Source organism: Eptesicus fuscus, chromosome 17 (assembly GCF_027574615.1).
Source record: "Eptesicus fuscus isolate TK198812 chromosome 17, DD_ASM_mEF_20220401, whole genome shotgun sequence".
In the NCBI taxonomy this organism is placed as follows: Eukaryota; Metazoa; Chordata; class Mammalia; order Chiroptera; family Vespertilionidae; genus Eptesicus; species Eptesicus fuscus.
Window position 1 is genome coordinate 11,318,227 of NC_072489.1, and position 13,701 is coordinate 11,331,927.

The following is a 13,701-nucleotide window of genomic DNA, read 5'->3' on the forward strand; positions in this document are numbered from 1 at the left end:
GGGTAAAAAGAGGCTGACATGAGGGTTTCTGGTCCAGTTCTTGGCAGAGGACACCCTCTGTCTTGCCTAAGAGCATGGCACTGGGTCACAGTGAAACCGTGGAAAGGGCCAGTCTAGTCCTCTCCTTTATCAGCAAGAACACTGCGGCCCGCCACAGGGATCCATGGAGGGCCACATCTGTGTCAGTCCGCAGCGGATCTCGGCCTCCAAGAGATCCAATTCCTTTTGTCCAAGTGCTGCCACCACTAGATGCCCTCGATCCCTCCAATGGCTCGCCCAGTCCTATCTGTGACATGGGTGTCTTTATTGCTCATATGCTGCCCCAGAAGACCCTTCATCTGCCACTGTGAGGGTCATAGCATCTCCTGAGAGGTCAGAGTCACTCAGTCCTGACTTCACTTGGCACCCAGGGTACTACACTAGACCAAGGCCACAAAGGGTGGGGCAGGGTTAATGCTGTTTAATGCCCGTGTTCACCTCTGCCCATGAATGGGAGTGTAGGAGAGGTCACTGTGCTTAGAAAGGGTTAAAAACTGAATTTTCGGAAATACTTTCCTTAGTCCTTGGCTTTCCTCAGGCTGTGTTTACAGAACCCAAATGACTCTCCTTACTTGCTCTCTGTGCTGGAGAGCGAACCAGACCCCATGATGAGGTGGATCTAAAGCTTGCCCTAGGGCCTGGGGTTTCCACAGTCCTGGCCTTCAACACCACAGGACACATCTTTTCTTCCTATTGACTCAGTTATGCCATTTTCCTTCCACTCTTGTCAAAGAAATAGGTTGCCTTACGTGCTGGGGTGGGAAGTGGTCACTTTTAGAGGGACTGCCAGACCACCATGACCTTGCATGGGTCCCAATGGCCATACTGTGCTGTGTGGTCCACCCCCAGGCCTAGTCTCTTGGGCCAGAGGTGGGCACCTGAGACAGGCCGATTCACTTCCACAGGAATTTTGACCTGATATCAAGCAAGAGTTTCTGATCTCTGTGTGACACATGACTGTGCTTGGGCAGCTGAGAGCCGGAAGAAGAAGGAAGTGGTGGGAAAGGGAGGAAGAGGGGCGAGGGTGCACAGAGGCAGAAGCAGGGAGACCCCACAGCGCTGCGTGTGCACCTGCAGTCCTTGAGCCACCTCAGAACTCTTCATTCTTAGAAAAAATGCCTCCCTGGGCTTAACCCACATCCACTGCTTATCCCTTTTTATTTGCAATGAAATACCTTTCTCAGCTCCCTGGCAGATGGTGTCCAGGTCTGACTTCTGAATTGAAAATTATTTGCTCGCCGTTGCATAATTGACATATTTCAGAAGCTGCCAGGACCTGGGGCTTTTTTGTCAGTAACAGGAACAAGGTCACAGCAGAGAGACTGAGCTGAGTGCTGCTGGGAGGTGTGGTCTTGTTTTCCTTTTTTAACCTATCAATAATCACTTTATTTATTTAAATTATCTTTCATTTTTATATTATAGCTTACATACTGTGTTATATTAACTTCAGGATCCATCCCAGTGATTAGTAATTACATAACTTACTAAGTGATCATCCTGATCAATCTCGTTCCCATCTGTCACCGTGTTGATTAGATGTGGCTTTTTCTCTCAGACCTGCTGTCCTAAATCTGAGGTGTGGCTGGGGAGTGTTGGGAAGAGGAATGTGACTTCCAGTCCCTGGGAACAAAGGAGGGCTGGTTTCCTGTCTGGGGAGGAGTCTTGTTGCCTCTCCCATGAGCCTTGGCTTCTCCTTCCAGCTTCTTAAGCACAAGTGTCATTAAAGTGAACTGGTTGGCCCAGAAGTTGACAGGCCAGAAGTATAAGGGTTGGGATCATATGACCTTTCACATGACCAAGTTGTAGCACTGACACACCGGGGGCCTTGAGCAAGTCTCCCCCCTCTCTGTGGGATAAGGAGGAGGAACTGGCCTGCTGTCTCTGTCTGAGGCAGCGTGGGGGAAGAACCTCCTGGAGGGAGGCAAGGGGAGGGTTGGGGGTGAACCTGAGTGTGGCTGGACCCTCTGTGCCTGAGATGTCAGCTGGAATGGGGATTGTGAGGTGGGACTCCCTCCCATGAGCCGACAGGCAGTCACAATGATAGGGTAGAATGAGATCCTGGTGTGCAGGGATGTGGAGGAGGCTACTCAACTAGGCCACACAGTCCTGCCAGGGAGGCAGATGACCTGCCAGGTCAGCCCACAGCGCTGTGCACCTTCTGGGGCTCAGGCCTTGAGGCAAGGAGCAGCCACTGGAACCTCACAGCCCTGGGGCTCCAGCTAACATTGGCCGGAGGAGTCCATGGCTCCGGGAGAGGTCCTGGGCAGGCATGAAATGTGGGTGCCAGGGATCTGAGCCCTGGACAGAACAAGCTAATCCCTGGAGTGAGGGTAAAGAAGGGAGAGAAATGAGAGCTAAGGCTTGAGCAGGTCTCTATTAAGTGGTCAAGAAGAGGAGGAGGGGCTAGCAAAAGAGGAAGATAAGGAACTACCCCAAGGGGACACCAAAGCAAGAGGAAGAAGAGTGACAGAGGAGGGAGTGACAGAGGAGGGAGTGACAAGCTGGGTGGACAGTTTGAGGAGGCAGAGGGCTGAGGAGGAGCCTTTGGATTTGGGGACCTAATTTTATCCCTTGCATCTGGGAAAGCAGGGTGGCCCCTTCTCCCCCTGACAGGGCAGCCAGTGTGTGAAGCCAGTTGTGTATTTTATTCTGAGAGAGGAGTTCCATGGGAGCCCTTGGCTGGCCTCATCTCCCGGCTCTGTGCAGAAGCCCGGCCACAGAGTTGTCAGTGCTTCTTTGTTATGTGGGCAGCACATGGGTCTGGGCCTGGCTCCTGGGCCACAGCTCCCCCACCCACCATGGGGGCTCAGAACTCGCAGATCACAAGGCGCTTTGCTCCACAGGGTATGTCATTCCACTTGCCGTTGGTGAAGATCTCCACACAGTCTTCTCTTCCGCTATCGTTGTTGGGCTCCCCAGGGGCCCAGTTGGAATAGACCAGGGGTGCCCCTCCTGGGTAGGTGAACCTGCCCTCCGTCCAGTAGTCAGTCATGCTCAGGAACGCAGAACCCTTGTCCTCAGCCTCGACCAGCTGTTGCAAGGCCTTGTTCTCAGCTGCAGAGCGTGGGGAGGGGAGCTGCCCCCCGGCCTGTGCGCACACTTGCTGTGCCTCATAGAAACGTTTCACAAAGCCTGATGCCTTGAAGACCTTCTGGCCAACACCTCGGCCGTTGGGGAAAAGCTCCACTAGGAGGAGAGGACAGTCAGGTCAGGGTTCTGGGGGTACCTGCCAAAGCTCCATGACTCTGAGACCTTTGTGCTCCAACCAGAGCCCCGGGCCTCCCATAGAGGGCCTCAGAGCACCAGGAAGCACAAAGGTGAGAGCCCGGCTCCGCAGTGCGCACTGGGAGGTCGATCTGTGTGTCTAGTTACAGGTGAGAACACTGGGCTCAGAGAGGAACGTTAAGAAGCTCAACTTCATTAACCATCACATGTAGAGTTGGGGAGTCACCCTTATCTGATCTCACACTAAAGCTGAGATGTGCTCTTTCTATCTCACCCCATGTTGCATGGCGGAATCAGTTTCCCAGTTCTGGGCAGGACTGGAAAGCTTTGGCATGGTGCAGCGAAATGGCATCGTGCCGCCTCTGAGAGCTGCAAACAAGGAAGGTACCCCCTCTGCTCTCACTGGGACCCTGCATAACAGCAGGGCAGGTGGCATTGGCAGGGAGGTCCGTTCCGTGTGTGGACGTGGGAAAGAAGAGGGGAGGGTGGGGCCTCTGAGGGCAGCGATGTGCTGATCTCTGCACTGTGTGCAGCCCAGTGCTGGTGCCTAGGTGGGCATGTGTGTGAGGCTGGAGGGATGGGAGAGAGGACAATGATGGCTGAGAGGTATGTATGCATGGGCGTCAGGGGCAGGAGAGAGTCAGTGCTGGAGAGAGCCCTGTCTGGGAACCAGAGGACCAGCCCCCCTTGGCCATGACTGTCCAGGTGGCAAGGGAAATCACTTCCTTTTTCAGGGTTTCCAGTTCCTCATCTCTAAGATGGGAATCCTACCTAATAAAAGGGTAATATGCAAATTAACCATCACTCCGCTACACCCACAAGCCACGCCCACCAGGAAACCATCTGGGGGAGGTTTTTTCGGCGGTGCGGGGAGCCTGTGATGGATCGCAGGCAACTGGGGGTCGGCTCCTGTGAGGGGGTCTGCTCCTGTGGTGGATTGCAGGGAGCTGGGGTCCCCTGCCCAATGGGCATTGTCTCCGATCACAGGGAGCTGGAGGTCCCCTTCCCAGGCCTAAAGCTTTGGCCAGAGGCTTTAGACTTGGGCAGGGCACAGCCAGTGATTGGTGTGAACTATAGAGGAAACACCTTTTCTGACTGCACATTGGCTAAACTTCCTGTATGCCACTGGTAATATTCTTAGTAACTTGGGTAATAAGAATCCAAAAAGGTGATCTATGGTTTTTCCACCACACTTCTGGAGGAAAAAACGAAGGTCTGCTGTTGGAGGGCTAAGAAATGTCATATCCTGCCCTAGCTGGTTTGACTCAGTGGATAGAGCCTCGGCCTGCCCACAGCAGGGTCTGGGTTGATTCTGATCAAGGCCATGTACCTAGGTTGCAGGCTCCTCCCTGGCTGGGGCCCACATCAGGGCTCATGCAGGAAGCAACCAATCAATATGTTCCTCTCACTTTGATGTTTCTCTCTGTCTTTCCCTTTCTCTTCCACATTCTCTAAAAGTCAATGGAAACATACCCTCAGGTGAGGATAAAAAAAAAAAAAAAAAAAAAAGAAAGAAATCCATATTCTATGAAAGACACATCTTGAAAATGCCTAAAGAAAGTTGTCATTTTTCTTGGTGAAGGGACTGGAGTCGTGTTGATGAAAACACCTTGGTGGCTGTGGTGACTGGCAGTGGCTGCAGCAGCAGGGTGATGGGGCTGTTGCCTTCCCCTGACCAGCCTGGTTGCCTCCCACAAAGGGAGGCCAGACTGCTGCTTAGGCCCGCTTCCTGTGGGGATTGGGCCTAAGCCATCAGTAGGACATCCCCTGAGGGCTCCCAGTATGTGAGAGGGGCCAGGTTGGGCTGAGGGGACCCCCCACCCCCAATGCATTAATTTCATGAACTGAGCCCCTAATACAATTTATAAAAGAATCACCTGTGTAACATTCAACAGCTCTTTTCATTCCATCTCATTTTCCACCCCTTTGTTGTGTGTGTGTTGCGGGGGGGGGGGGGTGCTTTAATATATTTTATTGATTTCAGAGGGAAGGGAGAGGGAGAGAGAGAGAGAAACATCAATGATGACAGAGAATCATTGATTGGCTGCCTCCTGCATGCCCACTACTGGGGATCACGCCCACAGCCCAGGCACATGCCCTCACCAGGAATCCAATGATGAACTCCTGGGTCATGGGCCGAAACTCAAGCACTGGGTTACGCTGGCCGGGCTCATTTTCCATCCCTTTGACTTCTGGGTTCATGCATAGAAGACTTCAGGGCTCCTGAGAGGGCTGTGCTCCAGCCCCAAAGGGCTGCTGAGGAGCCCAGGCTGCACCCCGAACCACCGTGACCCTTCCACAGGGTTCAGGGGGCAGACTCTCCACAGGCTCAGGAGGGCACCCAGAGCAGACCTGGAGAAGAGTTCATCTGCCATTCATTACATGCGCCCGGGAGGGTCTGTGTGTGCACACATGAATATGGCCACGTATCCATCTGAAGGTACACGGGAGCACTGAAGGCCCACCTGGGTGAGTGTGAATATGCATGAGTGCTCATGTGTGTAGATGACATGAGGTGAGTAATGGCATGTGTGTCAAAAACACACGTGTGGCAGATGTATATCATGAATTTTCCTTTGTGTGTATTAGTGTGCATGTGAGGGAGTAAGCACACGTGCATGATTGTGGAGAGAGGGAGACATACCAAATGCTTGAAACCTCACCTTTAGAATGTGGGTACTCAGTGGCCTTAGGTATGTAGGAGCCAACCCTATGTCTCACCCCTGCATGCCCTCCTCCTTCAGAAACTCCTCTTTGGATCAATGAGATTTGCTGAATGATCTGAGCTGAAAGCTGACATGGGGAAAGCAGGGAGGAGGAGGGGCAAATTAGGGACTCAGGTGGAGATGCCCACAGGCACAGGGCACTGGGCTGTGCTCCTGGGGGCCTCTGACTCCTCAGCACCCAGGTTAGGGAAGAGTCTCCACCATGAACACCCAGGGAGGATGGGAGAGCCCAGCACTGGGCAGAGCCCAGAGGCAGCCTGCCCCCTGGCGGACCTGGGCCTGTCTCAGGTGAGATGCTCAATGGCCACATGCCAAGGTCACACCTTCACAGCCTTGAACCCAAGCAAAGCATCCCAGCCCCAACTCTCAGGACACTGTCTGGAGGCGCTTCTGCTGTGGGCTGGGCAGCAACATTTTGAGGCGTTTGTATACCTAGCCCCATAGCGATAAGAAATGCATCCTGGGTAGTGGGGTGTCCTGGACCCAGCACAGGTCAGCAGGAGGGAAGGTCTGAACAGCTGGGCTTGGGGCATTGATCTGGCTCAGGTCCCAGGTGGCTGTGATGGTGGTGGCTGGAGCCTGGTAGCCTTGACCATGCTGGCGCCAGCCCACTGAGCTGGTGTAGGGGCCACAGCCTGATACGTGTCCCTTGCATCTGCTTCCAGCTCCTGGAACACGTGGCTGCCCTCTCTGCCCCACCCTATGCTTAGCCTCAGGTCCTGCACCAGTCCCAGGTCCAGCTCATCGTCCAAACCCACTACCATCCTAGAGGCCCCAATTCTAGGACCAGGCCTGCCTCAGGCCCGGCCAACTCCAAACCCAAACAGACCCTGCCTGGGGCCTGCCCTTGGCGACTGGCTCAGGTCCAGGTCCAGGTCCAGGAACTCACCTTTCTTATACTGAATAAAGGCTTCCTGAAGGCGTCCTACCTGCCCCTGCAAGGCCTCCACCTGCTGCCTCAGAGCAGCGATGTCTGCAGGAGAGAGAGGCCCAGTGAAGACCAGTCCTTCACAGCCAGGGATGGGCTCAGAGTCCGGGTCCCAAGGGAAGGGTGCTGAGTGACAGGCTTTCCTGGGGGAGGGGAAGGAGCTGGGCCCCAGGAATCCACAGCCACTGACACAGCTGGCCCTGCTGCCCTTGGGTTCCCTGAGGCTCTGTTGTGAGCACACTGTGCCCTGGGCATTTCCTGGCACCCCACTAACTCTGATCCACATGACATTTCACAGCAAATTCTGAGAGTCTGGGAGCATATCCCTGAGGGGCGGGGCGGGGGGGTGGGCGTGGGAAGGGATTGCATGTCCCTCAAGTGCTCCCCATCCCTGGGTTATTTGATTCTCAAAGCTCTCTGATGAGCTGGGAAGAGAGCTGAGCTGTCCCAGTGACCAGATGGGAAGCTACTCAGGCTTGTCCTCCCCAGTGTACTAAGTCTAACCCAGAGCCTCATCTTCCTGCCTTCAGCCCCACAGCCTTTCCTACATTCATACCCCCCTCGCTGCCCCCACAATGGGCTGAGCACTGAGCAGATGGCCCTCCTCCCTCTGCACCCTGGTGGGGCGCCCAGAGCTAGGGGAGGTGACCTTACCTGGAAGCCCACTCTCTCCCTTTGCTCCTCTGTACCCAGGAGCACCTCTGTCCCCCTTCAGTCCTGGGGGGCCCCTGGCACCCTGTAAGCCCGGAGGTCCTGCAGGCCCTAAGATCAGACAAGAAGAGGAGGGTGAACTCGACACACATTTTCCTGCATTTCCCCCCTCGAAGCATATGGACTCTGCTATTGTCCAGCAATACACCCTCCCACTTACAGTCTATCCCAAAGCCAGCCACGCACCCTCTCTGTACCCTACAGTCCCATCACCCAGCACCCGGCCTTCCCAGGATGCAGACTGTCCCTGCTGCTCACACCGCACTCTCCCCAGTTACAGAGCTCAAGCCCAGCGAGGCACCTCCTTGCACACACTCCCCAGGGCCCAGTGTTGCAGCTCTGAGCTGGCGGGGTGATGGGGCAGAGACAGGAATCCACAGCTTCAGGTGGACACAGGAGAACCGAAGGCCTGCCCCAGCTTTGCCCATCACTCACCTGATGGGCCTGCAGTCCCAGGGGCTCCACGCTCACCAGGGGCACCTTGCTCTCCTTTGAGACCTGGGGGGCCTCTTGGCCCTGCAGAGCCCTGCACGCCTGGGGCACCCACTTCTCCTGAGGAAGGAACAGATTGGGACAAAGGCTGCTGAGACTGTGTGCTAGCTAGATCATTTCCTCGGCTCCACATGGAGAGGGAGAACTGGGGGGCTGTGCACCCCACTGTCTGAGCTCCTCCAGATGTGGGTGTGGGAGGCAGGGGCCACAGCAAGCCCTGCCAGTGGTGATGCCCTGGCTTCCCTGGCACGCTGAGCATCCTTAGGTCACATCAGGGATTGCCATTGTCACTCCTCTCTCTCCCTTCCTGGGCCACCACACACCAACCTCTTACCTTTGGGCCCAGGCTCTCCTTTGGGGCCTGGTGCGCCTTGGGGTCCTACATCCCCTTGCATTCCCGAGGGACCCTCTCTTCCAGCCGGCCCGGGTGGACCTGCAGGTCCCCGAGGTCCTGGGAAAAGGACCAGCCAGTCAGTGCACTCAGTCTTCTCATAAAGGGGAGAGCGTGAGAAGGTGAGAGCAGTCATAGAGGACAGAGAACAGGACCATCGCACAGATGCCGCCCAGCAGGATTAGAGCCTTTCCTGCGTGAACCCAGCGCCACCCGCAGGGCACCCTCCTTCCTGGGTGGGTATGTGCATCCTCCCGCATGGCCTAGTGGCAGGCATTGCAGTCCACGCCACTGCTCACCACTTGGCCTCGAGTCTCCCTTCGGTCCAGGTTCTCCAGCAGAGCCATTCTCCACATTGGGGACATCCAGCATGCTCATTGGCCCTCTAGCTCCTGGTGAACCTGTAGCAGCAGAAGAAATGGGCATAAACCTGGCCCTGGGCCTAGGAGGAGCCGTCACTGCAGGGCCAGTCCCTGCGTTCCTTCAGGTTCCGCAGGTGTAGACATTCCACCTCCACACTCCTAGGTCCAGTGGTGACCCAGGAGATGGGTGTGCACAGCCCCGTTTCACAGGTGAGGAAACAGGCCTGCCAGAGCTGGAGGAGCGTCCAGCCAAGGACTGTCTGATTTCCATGCAGTGCACCCTGCCTGCCCCGAGGCTGCAGGATTACAGCAGGGGATCTGCCAGCTTTTACCCTGCATCATGGACTCCTGGCTTTCCCCTTCCTAGGACCAAACTTTATATCAGAAATGGTCCCTGACAGGAGTCACCAGGGAAATGCAAATCAAACCCATGAGATATCATCTCACCCCTCCTAGAATGGCGACTGTAAAAAACACAAAAGCTCACAAGTGTTGATGAGGATGTGGAGAAGAAGAACCCCTATGCACTGTTGGTGGGATTGTAAATTGGTGCAGCCACTATGGAGACCAATATGGAGTTTCCTTAAGACATTAAAAAGATAATTTTTTAAAAAGTATGATCCAGCAATACCACTTCTGGGTTTTATCCAAAGGAAATGAAACACTAATTTGAAAGATATCTGTACCCTTATGTCCATTGCAACATTTTTTACAGTAGCCAAGATGTGGAAACAACCTAATAGTGTCCATAATGGATGGAGGGATAAAAATGTCACACACACACTGGAATATTATTCAGCCATAAAAAAAAATCCTACCATTTGCCACACATGAATGGATCTTGAAGGAATTATGCTAAGTGCCATAAGTCATACAAATTAAGACAGATACAGTGTGAGATCACTTACATCTGGATTCTAAGAAACAAAACAAAGAACCTGAACTCATAAATGCAGAGATCAGATTATTGGTGTTTGCATAAGATGGGAGCTGGGTGGTGGGCAAAACGGGTGAAGGTCAAAAGCTACAAACGTCCAGTTATGAAATCTGAGTTCCCTTTCCTCCTCTCCGTAGTGTATTTAGGTAGATCCTTTTGATCAGGCCTGAGTGTGAGGCCACAGGCCCTCATCTTTGCCCACCTCTCATGCAGTAGAATTTAGTTAGATATTAACACACTGCCCAGAAATCATTGCACCACAATGAACAATTGTAAGTGCCGCAGCTTGGTTCTAGAGGGCCCCGAATCCCAGTCATTTACCCACGATTTGCTCATTCTTGGGGTGAGAGGGATTAGAAGTTCCTAGGGGAGGAATCCCCACCGCTAGGGGAGGGGTAAAAACACCTCGGGGCTCAGAGCAGCCTGTCATTTGCCAACTGGTAACGAGTTGTTTCAGGTGGACTGAATGTCCAGGGGACCTCTTCCCCAGGAGGTGGGCTTCCATTCCCAGGGCTTGCACAGCAGAATAGCCAGAGTTGCTGAGTTGGTCACAATTCTAGTGCCCACCCATGCCCACCAGGACAAGCCCACGGCCCCAGCTCTACCTGGATCCCCATTCTCTCCCCGGGGGCCCTCTCTCCCATCTCGTCCATCACGACCAGGCAGGCCATTCTCCACTGGGCTACACATGGCCAGGGTGCAGGCATCAACCAAAGATTTCTGGGAAACCGTTGTCACCTCTGCTCCCCGTGACCTTGGAGGCTGTGTGAGCAGGACCAGCGTGGAGAGGAGGAGCAGCATGGCCTTCAGGGGGGGACAGAAAGAGAAAGGACATACTCTTGGTTCCAGAACACGGTTAGTGCTTAGCCCACCGCTTGGAAGTCAGAGAGGCACTTTCCCACCATCACTTTTCCTCAGAATAGCTGGAGAGACCCTGGGATGCCTAGAGTGCTGGCCCTTCTCCTGGGACGACTTGGGAGAGGGGCCTCGTGGAGGAGGGCATGTGAGGTGTGCTCCGTCAGGGAAAGGGGGGTTTTAGGTGTAGGAAACACAGATGTGCACTAGGGTGTCCAGTGACATGTGAGAGGGACTCCGCAGCTAAGTGAGGTCAGGGTGGGTGCAGGACCTGGTCACTCCCAATGGTGGGCTTCTTTCCTCTTGAGAGAAACTGTACAGTTAGGAGCCAGGAAAGCGCGCATGGGAGTTGCAGAGGCTGGGAACAAGCCTGAGAGACGGAGCAAAGGAGAAGGGATCGCCAGGCAGCCTGAGGGGGAGGCAGTGGAGGGCCTTCCTGGACACACAAGTGCTTTCTTCTCCACCTGCTGGTGGTTCTGGGCTGCGGAGGACCCTGTTTGCACCAGTTCTTTCTCATTCTGAGTTTACCACGTCTCGGGCATCATGGGAGTCTCTAAACACCAGGCAAGCTCACAGGCCAGCAGCGTGGCACTTGCTGGGGCAGAGGCTCGGCCATGAGCACCAAAGCATCCAGCCAGAGCCAGGGCATTGCTCCCCGGTGTGCAGCTGCCACAATTCAAGGGCCCTGTGCCTACATCTGGGGAAGAATGAAAAGCAACAGGCATTCTTCCCATGAGCTCAAGATGGCACAGAGGGCACCAGAGCTCATTGTAGCAGAAAGGGGCCTGGGCAGGAGCCACCTCACAGGGTTGGAGACTTGGATGAGGCCTCTTCGCTGGGCCTATAGAGGTACTGGGCAGAGCCACATCCCCTTAAACCACATAGTGTTCACTTTATGCCTCAATGTCAGACTAAAGTATATTGAAAAATGACGCCTCTAAAAACTAATTGGAAATCAGTAAACTTGTCCAGTGGGTGTATTTTTAATACAAAGGTTTGAAGCTAAGAGGAAGGATGTTTATCCATGTCCAACGGGCAGTTGGTACCAGGATGGGCTATGACCCCGGGCCTGGGAAGGCCTGGGCTGTTTCTCCTCCACCACCTTCCTTTCTGAGGAAATCAGGGATGCAGAGAGCCAAGCGAGAAGTTGAAATTGCATTCCCTCCTGAGGCTTCCTGACAATGGCTTCTGGGGACCAGGGGGGTGTCATATCCCACACACCCACCCCCTCCCCCAGCTCAGAAGGCAAATCTCCCACTGAGCAAAGGAAGCAGAGTGAGGGGCAGAAGAACGGTCCTCTTCCCCCACTATGCTGCCCTCTCACGCCCACACCCAAACCCATACCCACACCCACACCTCCCAGACCAGAAGAGCTACATAGACCCTCTGATCTTCCTCAACACCAGAAAATTAGACCACCCCAAATGGGCAGGGGGACATTCACCGGACACTCACCATTGCTTCCTCGAGGGCTCAGGGTCCCCATGCAAATGAGTGCTTTATGGCACGCCTGGGGTATTTATGCTGCCCTGCAACCTTGAGCCACCAGGCCTTGTTCTTCTAATAACTCTTTTGGACAATTTTCTTCCTTGTTGCCTCACTCACTCTCACCTCCACGTGGGTTCTGGAAACTTGCCACTACACACATGTCACCTTAGAGTTTACAGAGCACCCTCAGGGCATGACCTCATCTGCAGCTCACTGGGCTCTGTGAGTTCAGCGGCATCATCAATGTCTGGTTTTTAAAGATCTCCACAAATCTGAGTTCCTGAGAAGACAAAAGCCAGGAAATCAGAGTGAGCGGCAGATGAAGAAGCAAGTTGCCCAATAACCTACCAATATTGCAAAAGCACATGCATTTGCATATTTCAAGAGTCAGGGCTTTCTGTGCCACCTTCTCTTTGTCCTTCACCTCAACATTACTACGCAGAGAGCAGGAAAGAGCTGGGAGCTTCTTGGCATTTCTGGGCAGGGATGGAGTAGCTAGAAGGGTTGCAGAGGCTGCAGCATTCTCTGAGGACAGTAGCTCGGGGAGCTGCCATCTGGCAGGAGTCACTCTTTTGCTTCCTGGTCTAGATCTGGGTGCCCCTCACTTGGTTTTTATGAGATGGATGTCCTTAAATCCTTGCCATCATCTCCCCACTTCCTTAGCTGGTGTTGCCTCTGTGTGTTGCTCTAGTGAGCAGTTTGGACCCTGAGCTGCTGATACACTATTGCAGGCCTCCCCAGGAAACTCTGACTTCCAGTGGCCATGGGGCAGTTGCCTGCCCTCCTGCTGTTGCTGTCATCTCTGCTCCCTTCTAGGTCCCTGTGGCTTCATCTCTTGCATCAAGCCTTTTTTTAGGTCCACATACCAGCTGCCCAATGCCTGCAATACTCTCTTTTGGCCACTCCATTGGGGGTGCTGACTGCTCCTGGGTTTTGTTGCTGCTGTGGCATCTCCTTGTGTATTGTAGAGTCTATAATGCCAGTTTTCCTCGGCTCGTAGGAAAGGCTCTTGTTTCCCATACTGCAATGTTTTGAAGCAGGATCCCATAGTAGAGCCACCTGTGTCCCAAATGATAAAACTCTTTCATTATTAACATCCCCATGCTAGGATGTTCGTGTGCCTCCCAGAGATCTGGATCAGCATGGAGGCTGAACTGACCTGAACCATTGCTCTCCACTCCCCACAGAGCCTACCTGACAAGTCTTATCCTGGTAGCCTGACAAACTCCTATTTATGGTGACTTTTATTTCAGAAGCCCTATATGTCTTCTCTGTTTGCAACTTAGCTTTTGTTAGCTGCTACCTCCTAGTCTATTAAGTACTCCCTCTCAATGCCTGGCATCCCCGTATAACACAGACTATAGTGTTTCCTTCGTCTAACTCCACATTACAACAGAGTCTAATTTTATTTATGACCCAACCCAGACACTCCTGTTACAATAATAACCTTTGCCTTCCTCAGTGACACCAACACAGGTGAGAAGAGTCAGATATCAAATGATGATGACAGTGACTTTCATGAATAAGAATCAGTCAGAAATGAAGAA

The 13,701-nt window shown here is 53.7% G+C and overlaps 1 protein-coding gene across 1 annotated transcript; it reads right to left on the reverse strand.

Moving 5' to 3' along the window:
• Window positions 1–2,845: 2,845 nt before the first annotated feature.
• On the reverse strand, window positions 2,846–10,612 carry LOC114229723 (pulmonary surfactant-associated protein D-like). The gene is made up of 8 exons (XM_054729084.1): window positions 10,395–10,612; window positions 9,506–9,510; window positions 8,812–8,913; window positions 8,456–8,572; window positions 8,065–8,181; window positions 7,573–7,680; window positions 6,880–6,963; window positions 2,846–3,225 (listed from the first exon to the last, which is right to left on the reverse strand). Exons 1-8 carry the CDS (start codon window positions 10,610–10,612, stop codon window positions 2,846–2,848), a joined length of 1,131 nt encoding a protein of 376 aa, XP_054585059.1.
• Between the last annotated feature and the right edge of the window lie 3,089 nt (window positions 10,613–13,701).

What these genes read in the sequence shown, in the direction of transcription:
- LOC114229723 (XM_054729084.1), bottom strand. Translation starts at nt 10,612, where the DNA reads ATGCTGCTCCTCCTCTCCACGCTGGTCCTGCTCACACAGCCTCCAAGG. An exon ending in GGGAGACTCGAGGCCAAGTG is followed by an intron (nt 8,573 to 8,811) that starts GTGAGCAGTGGC and finishes TCCTTTTCCCAG; the next exon opens with GACCTCGGGGACCTGCAGGT. An exon ending in GGGAGAGAGTGGGCTTCCAG is followed by an intron (nt 6,964 to 7,572) that starts GTAAGGTCACCT and finishes TCTCTCCTGCAG; the next exon opens with ACATCGCTGCTCTGAGGCAG.